Raw genomic sequence first — 8,162 nt, 5'->3', positions numbered from 1 at the left:
AAAGCTGGAAATCGGTTCTTTCTCACTTTCATAGACGATTGCACAAGGATGTGTTGGGTTTATTTCTTAAGACACAAGTCTGAAGCTCTAACNGTGTTTAAGAAATTCAAGGCCACTGTGGAATTGCAAAGTGGTTATAAACTGAAAAAGATGAGAAGTGATAGAGGGGGAGAATACACTTCATTGGAGTTTGACAGTTTCTGTGAAGATGTAGGAATTGAAAGACAACTTACAACCCCATACACACCACAACAAAATGGTGTGGCAGAGAGAAAAAATAGGACTATAGTTGAAATGGCTAAGTGTTTGATGTTGGAGAAGAAAATTCCATTTGATTTTTGGGCTGAGGCAGTCAACATATCTGTGTATATTTTGAATAGGTGTCCAACTAAAGCTTTGAGCAAAAAGACACCATTTGAAGCCTATAGTGGAAGGAAACCAGGGGTTAAGCATCTAAAGGTATTTGGCTCACTGTGTTATGCTCATGTACCAAAACAACAAAGACAGAAATTAGATCTTGCAAGCAAGAGGTGTATCTTCTTGGGGTATGGCAGCTGTGAGAAAGGTTACAGGTTGTTCAACATTGAAACTGAGAAGGTAATTGTTTCAAGAGATGTAATATTCAGTGAAAATGTGTGTTGGGATTGGAATGCAAAGAAGGAAACTAGTGTGAACATCTTGCTCACTGGAATCCGAGAAGAAGCACAAGAAGAAGAAGGGAGTTCTTGTGAATTTGAAGAACAATTGGAAGTGAATGAGGTGCCTAGTTTAAACACTGAAATCAGTGATCAAGAAAGGGTCACAGGTCCGCAGGATGTTGATCATACTCCTCTCAAATACAAGAGCATTGCAGAAATTTATGAAAAATGCAATATGTGCATTATAGAACCAGAAAGTTTTGAAGAGGCAGCAAAGGATGACTCTTGGAAGAAAGCAATGGAAGATGAAATCACCATGATTGAAAAGAACAATACATGGGAGCTTGTAGCTAGACCATTTGATAAACCAATCATTGGAGTCAAATGGATCTATAAGACTAAACTAAATCTAGATGGATCTGTGCAGAAGAATAAGGCTCGGCTGGTTGCAAAGGGATATTCCCAAAAGCCTGGAATAGACTTCAATGAGACCTTTGCACCAGTGGCTCGGCTTGACACTATGAGAGCTTTGGTAGCATTGGCTGCACAGAAAAATTGGAAGCTTTTCCAATTAGATGTGAAATATGCTTTTCTCAATGGAGTATTAAGTGAAGAGGTGTATGTGGATCAACCACTTGGTTTTGTGATTCAAGGAAGTGAAGATAAGGTGTATAGGCTTAAGAAGGCTTTGTATGGCTTGAAACAAGCTCCAAGAGCTTGGTATGAAGAGATAAATTCCTATTTTACTAAAGTTGGTTTTCAAAGGAGTTTGAGTGAAGCTACTTTATACACTAAGAGGTCTCCAAGTGGTATTCTTATTGTGTCACTCTATGTAGATGACATTATCTATACAGGGAGCTCAAAGGAGATGATGCTTGAATTTAAGAATGAGATGATGAGACAATATGAGATGACAGACCTTGGTTTGCTTCATCATTTTCTCGGCCTTGGGGTTTTACAAACTGACTCTTGCATTTTCTTGCATCAGAAGAAATATGCAAAGACTTTGCTAGACAAGTTTGGACTCAAGGACTGCAAATCGGTTGCAACACCTTTGGCAGTGAATGAGAAGTTGTCCAAAGTGGATGGCAGTGACTTAGCTGATGAGACTTTGTATAGACAAATGGTAGGAAGTTTGCTCTACCTAACTGCTACAAGACCAGATATTATGTTTGCATCTAGTCTTTTGGCCAGATTCATGCATAATCCTACAAAGAAGCATATGGGAACAGCAAAACGGGTGCTAAGATATATACAAGGTACTATAAGCTATGGCATTGCTTATGAGAAAGGAAAAGGAGCTGTGTTAATTGGCTATTGTGACAGTGATTGGAGTGGTAGTGAGGATGATATGCGAAGCACATCAGGCTATGCATTTAATTTGGGGTCAGGAGTGTTTTCTTGGGCCTCAATTAAGCAGAGCAGTGTGGCTCTTTCCACTGCAGAGGCTGAATACATGAGTGCAGCAGAGGCAACCACTCAAGCTGTTTGGCTCAGATTTGTGCTATCTGACTTTGGTGAAGAACAGGTAGAATCAACTCAGTTGTTGTGTGACAACACTTCGGCTATTGCTATATCAAAGAATCCTATCCATCACCACAAAACTAGACACATTAACCGCAGGTTTCATTTCATTCGTGATGCTATTCAGAATGGTGAGATCGATCTGCTTTATTGCAAAACTGAAGAACAAGTTGCTGATATATTCACCAAACCTCTTGCAAGGGATCGGTTTGAGTATCTAAGAAAGGCTTTAGGTGTTATCTCAGCACAACACTTAGAAGGGAGTGTTGGTTTATAAGTGCTGCTGCTGAGATGTTTATTTGTTTCAGTTTGAAAATTATAGCCGTTGGATAACAGTCCAACAGTGCAGTAAGGTTGTAACTGTGCATGCCATGTGTCTCTATCTCATAGGGTAGTGAATGAATGGCTGAGATGTAAATGATGTAATAGGAATGTTCTATTCCTAACGGTTTTTTGTCAGATGCAATATACATACAATTTGTGTGGGAGCTGAGCTAGTATTCTGCTAGCTCTTCTTCTTCCCCAAGTACTCTCTCTCATTTCTCTCTAGATTACATTTTCTCATCTAAGAGTTTAAATACAAGATAATAGTCTCTGTATTCTAACAAAATAACCGGAAAAGTTGTTAGTGTCCAATTGCAGTACAGTCAACTTCATGAGATTCTCCATCGCTCTTGGGGGATGGAGCCAGAAAGTTTGTTAGCGCTTAGGAATAACTTTTCTAGGTTGCTCAAGTCACCAAGTGAAGTGGGGATGGAACCATTGAGTTGATTCTGGCTCAACTCTAGATCCACAATAGATTTCAAATTCCCTATCTCTTTTGGAATTGTTCCGGAAAGATTATTTTTAAAGAGATAGAGAAGGGTAAGGTTTGTTAGATCACCTAATGATGAAGGGATTGGACCAGATAGATTGTTATTATCAATGCATAATTCCACTAGAGACTTCAAATTTCCTATTTCTGAAGGGAGAGAACCAGAAAGTTGATTGTTGTACAAGTATATCGTGGTCAGGTGTTTTAAATTTCCAAAACTTGGAGGAATGGCACCTGTTAAATAGTTTTCCTGCATGTACAGCACCTCTAAATTGGAAAGGTTGCCAAGAGAATCTGGAATTGGACCTTGTAGATTGTTGGTTTGCAGAGCAAGCTCATTAAGAAACTTTAGCTGACCGATTTCTCGAGGGATTGAGCCATTTAATTGGTTCTCATTTAGGTGCAGGAGTTGAAGATTATTTAGAAGACCAATTTCTGGTGGGATTTTTCCAGAAAACTGATTATAAGAAAGGTCAAGATAGATGAGTTTGGAGAGGGAAGTGATCTGAGGTGGGATGGCACCAAAGAGTTGATTCAAGCTGAGGTCAACATATTCAAGATTAGGAAAGGACAAGAATGTAAATTCATATAGTGTACCTTGAATCCCGGAATTGGTGAGGTTGATCCTGTTGACAATTCCAGCAGCGTTGCATGAAATACCAGTCCAAATATTGCATGGGCTTGCATTTGCTTTTGGATTGTAACCCCATGAGGTCAGATTATTCTTGGTTTGATTTTGGAAGCTAGCTTTCCATTTGAGAAGAGCCTCTGCTTCAAGAGAAGAAGTAGCAGAAGTAAAAGCAATGTTTGGCGATAAAAACAGATTACTATATAAGATAATGCAAGCTAGAGAGCTAAAATATGCCATGGGTTTTGTTTCTATGTAAAATCTTATAGTTGATGACTTTATTTATAGCTATTATTCTACATACCCTGTTTCTCTTTCCAATGATCCACAGGCTTTTGTGGTTGAGACTTGTCCAGTTTTATTTCTAAGTTTGAAAGTTTGAACTTTGTTTCTGCTGTTACATAATGCAAAATACCTGTCAGAAACTTGTCCAAATACAATAATATAAGGAAGGTTCCATGACCAAATACAGTCATCAGAGTCGGCCCATGGCATGTGTGAGCTGTGCAGGGCCTCCAAAAATGAGGGGCGTCCAAATTTATTTATTTATTTTTTCTGCAAGCATTATATTATATATAAATAATGTTGCATTACGATTTTACAATTATATATATATATATATACATATATATATATATATACACACAATTATTACTATTATTATAAGATTGCTTTACAATTCTCCACGCACGTCTTTGTTCCCAACAACCTCCCTCTTTTCTCCTGTTCTTTTTTTATTTTGGTTGAATCCATGTTCTCCTCTTTTCTCCTCTTCTTCCTTCTACTATTACCAATTTTTTTACATGTTCCTCATATTTTTCCCCCATTTTTGTCTGACTTGCTTGACTTCTTGTTGTTTCTCTGCCTTTTTTTTTCTTTCTATTTTTGTCTGACTTGGTGTGGCTTGGTATGACGTGTATTATGTTACTATATTGAAAACATCATATGGAAATGAAAATAGATATAGAAGACAATTGAGTGGATGTGAGTATGTGAAAATAGATGTAATTCATGCCACTAATGATGTTTTTGGTTTAATTTATAAATTCTGAATTTTAAAAAATTTACGATAAAAAAAATTTGATTTTTTAATTATTTATTTATATATAGGGCCTCATCAATTTACTTCGCACAGGGTCTCCAAATCTAATAAACCGGCTCCGATAGTCATATATATATAAGGAAGGTTCCACATCTAATAGCATCGATACTTTTTGTAATGGAATAATTTAACATATTAGTATGCAGAATTTGAATTTGAAACGCTCAAACACCTCGACTTTGACTTGTGAAATGCGCAAACACCTTGACTTTAGATATAACTAATCAGTGAAAACTATAACTTATGTGAAGTTTTCTCCCATTATATATAAGGAAGCTGGGTCACTGGGTGTAGGATTGGGAAAGGCGTTGACTGAATATCATATATAAGCAAGCGAGGTGGGTGTCGGAATGGTAAAGGTGTTTACTGGCATTATATATATATATATATATATATATATATATATATATAATACAAGGAAGGTTGGGTTGGGAAAGGAGGAGCGAAACTGATACCTGGGACCTGGCTGGCTATCATTAAAATGGCTCCCAAGGCCAATTCTGTTTACGTGAGTCTCTTCATCATATTGTTGTTGTTCTCATCCAAAGTTGCGTTTGCCAGAGTTTCTCATTCTTCAGAAACCAGTTAGTCTCTTTCCCAAATATATACGTTTGTGTCTGATGGTCTTATTTTACGAACCTTAGGATTTAGATTATACACGTGTTTGATGTTATTATGGCTGATTTTGGAGTGATTCTCCAACATGCTTCTCCATATAATTACTTGAAACCACTTAAAGTGATTATATGGAGAAGTGATTCTCCATAAAAATAATTACTGTCCTATTTAGAATCACTCCTAAACAAGTCCTTAGGGCCTATTTAGTTCAAGGTTTAGGAGCTTGGGAATGGGTTTGAAATTGCATTCCAATGTTTGGTAAGTGCACTCTTGGGAATGCAATTCTAGACTCATGGGTATAGACCTCTCATGTAGGGAGAATTTCATACCCTTGGCTGAGCTTGGGAAATTCCAACCCCCCCAACCCACCACAACTTGGAAAAGTATTTAATGCAAATTTTTATGACTAACTTACCCATATTCTATTACTTTTTTTTTTTTAAATACAAATGATAATATACTTTAAATTAATCTAAACTACGGAAAAGGGGATTCAAACTCGGGTGCAGAGTGCGGAGCACATCCATTCTAACTAACTTGACTAAACCCATATCTGCTAAAATACCATGTTTACCCTAGGAAAAACTATTCATATTTCTTTCTTTTGTAATTATAAAAATAAAATAAATAAGTAAATAAGTTAACATTAGTGTTGTAAAACTGAACAATTTTTCATTCCTAATACTGCACAAACCGAACATATAGGAATAGAATAAAATGATCTTTCATGATCATCATTTCCCAACATTTCCAAACATGAGAATGAACATCTTCTATTCTCATCCTTCATTCACATCTCATAGAATTAGACATGGGAAGTTCATTCTCAAGAAATTCAATCTGTGAACCAAATGAGCCCTTAGTCTCTTTCCCAAATATATATATGTATGTGTCCGATGTTCTTATCAAAAACTGTATTCGCTTATTGCTTTAAAACACAATTAGATGTATAAATTAATTTCCAATTCAACCAACTTTTTGTCAGGATGATATTTAAATAATAGAGGCTGAAAACAGTTTAGATGATTCAACTTTAATCCGAGGTGGGGCTTCACAAGAGAAGGGATCTTCATTTTCTAAAAACAATATAGAAATCTCTCTCTAGAAGGGCCATGAATATGTATGTATACATCATGTAATTGTTTAGCAGAATTAGTATTAATAAAGTTTTGAATTATCATTGCAGAAGAGAAGATAGGTACAGAATTTCGGAATATGAAGAATATTAACCTGGCAAAAAAAATAGGCGCAGGTACAAAGCCACCTAGCGATGGTGTCGGGCATTGACCTGTAAGTTTCATGATGGGCCAGTCTTTCTCGAAATTGGAGACATTTGCAGGCCTAGCGACTGAATCAATGAATAATTAAGTGGTCAGCTGACCCTTGTAAAATTTCGCATATTTTGTATATGATTTTATTTTTTATTTTTATATATGTTTGTAAGGATTTGTTTAGGAATATGAGCACAGTGCTTTACCTATGTTTTGGTGCTTTTCCATAACTCAATTCATCAATCGAAGTCATTCAAGGTAAGATTGCTAGTTTATGAATTCTTTTTTATTTTTTGTCAATGTTTATGAATTCTAATTGGTAGAGAAGAACATATTCAAATGCAGCAGCCGTCAGGCGAATCATAAATTCAACCTAAGCTTTAGTCCAAGAAATGAAAATTTGTGATGTGAATTTTCCATAAGAGGTGGTAATAAATAGGATAAATCTGGTCAAACCAGAACTCAGTAGTACTTGTATGAAAGGATTATAGAATATTTTAAACAAGTCGGCAAAACACTCAAATAAGTCTAACTACAATATGTTCTATGTTCAAACCTGAGAATCTTATATTTGTTCAAAACTAGGTCACATGCATTTCAGATTGTAATGAGTTGTTCAAGTGTAATGTCGTCTAGTCCTCTATAGGAAGAAGCAGTTTGGAACGATAACATCTGAGAAACCATGAGCATTGTTGGCCTCGATTGTGGATGGGAATGTCTGCATGCAATTGATAGCCTTGCAATGGTTATGAGTTCATCTTGAAGTTGAGGTGTAGGAGGAGGAAGGCGTTGGTCCAACGCATCCTTGAGCAATATGTTTGCATAGGTGGTGGATGGAAACGGAAAGGAGGAGACGAAATCGCCTAGCTTCTTTCCCATAATCACTTCCAGTGCCAGCACTCCAAAGCTATATACATCACATTTCTCAGTTACCTTCATCGTGTAAGCCAGCTCTGCATACAAATTCAGGAAGACCAAACCATCAATATGGATATATCAAGGCTTGATATTAACTAAATTTAGAAAGAACAAAAGTTCTATACTTAGGTATTTTACCTGGTGCTACATATCCATATGTGCCAGCAAGAGCAGTCCAATTCGACGAGTCTGGATTCAAAAGCTTAGCAGTTCCGAAGTCCGAAACACAAGGCTCGTAGTCATAATGCAGCAAAATGTTGCTGCTTGTTATGTCTCGATGCACAATTGGTGGTGAGCAATCATGATGCATATAACACAACGCATGAGCAACACCTTTTACAATTCTCACCCTTGTGCTCCAGTCCAATTTTTTAGCTTCATTCTCGTTGCTCAAGATTGCAGCCAAGCTACCTGTTTCCAAATACTCATAGACCAAAAACGAGTGATGGGAACTTGAACAAAAGCCAAGCAACCTTACAATGTTTCGGTGTCGTATCTGAGTTAAAGCCCCTATTTCATTAAGGAACTCCTTCCGAGATGCCTCCTCACCATCAAGTGTTTGATGGAATTTCTTCACTGCAACAATGCTGCCTGATGGGATCTTTGCCTTGTAGACACTTCCCTGTCCTCCCATCCCGATGCAATGGAC

The 8,162-nt window shown here is 37.0% G+C and overlaps 2 protein-coding genes across 2 annotated transcripts; both read right to left on the bottom strand.

Moving 5' to 3' along the window:
• Window positions 1-2,815: 2,815 nt before the first annotated feature.
• LOC117638320 (probable leucine-rich repeat receptor-like protein kinase At1g35710) lies at window positions 2,816-3,844 on the bottom strand. Its single transcript, XM_034373454.1, has one exon. It carries the CDS (start codon window positions 3,842-3,844, stop codon window positions 2,816-2,818), a length of 1,029 nt encoding a protein of 342 aa, XP_034229345.1.
• A 3,348-nt stretch (window positions 3,845-7,192) lies between these two features.
• Window positions 7,193-8,147, bottom strand: LOC117638319 (MDIS1-interacting receptor like kinase 2-like). The gene is made up of 2 exons (XM_034373453.1): window positions 7,652-8,147; window positions 7,193-7,548 (listed from the first exon to the last, which is right to left on the bottom strand). The coding sequence occupies exons 1-2, from the start codon at window positions 8,145-8,147 to the stop codon at window positions 7,193-7,195; spliced, it is 852 nt and encodes a 283-aa protein (XP_034229344.1).
• Window positions 8,148-8,162: the final 15 nt, after the last annotated feature.

This window comes from Prunus dulcis, chromosome 8 (assembly GCF_902201215.1).
Source record: "Prunus dulcis chromosome 8, ALMONDv2, whole genome shotgun sequence".
In the NCBI taxonomy this organism is placed as follows: Eukaryota; Viridiplantae; Streptophyta; class Magnoliopsida; order Rosales; family Rosaceae; genus Prunus; species Prunus dulcis.
Note: the sequence above shows the minus strand (reverse complement) of the source record. Positions and strands in the feature narration are given on the sequence as shown.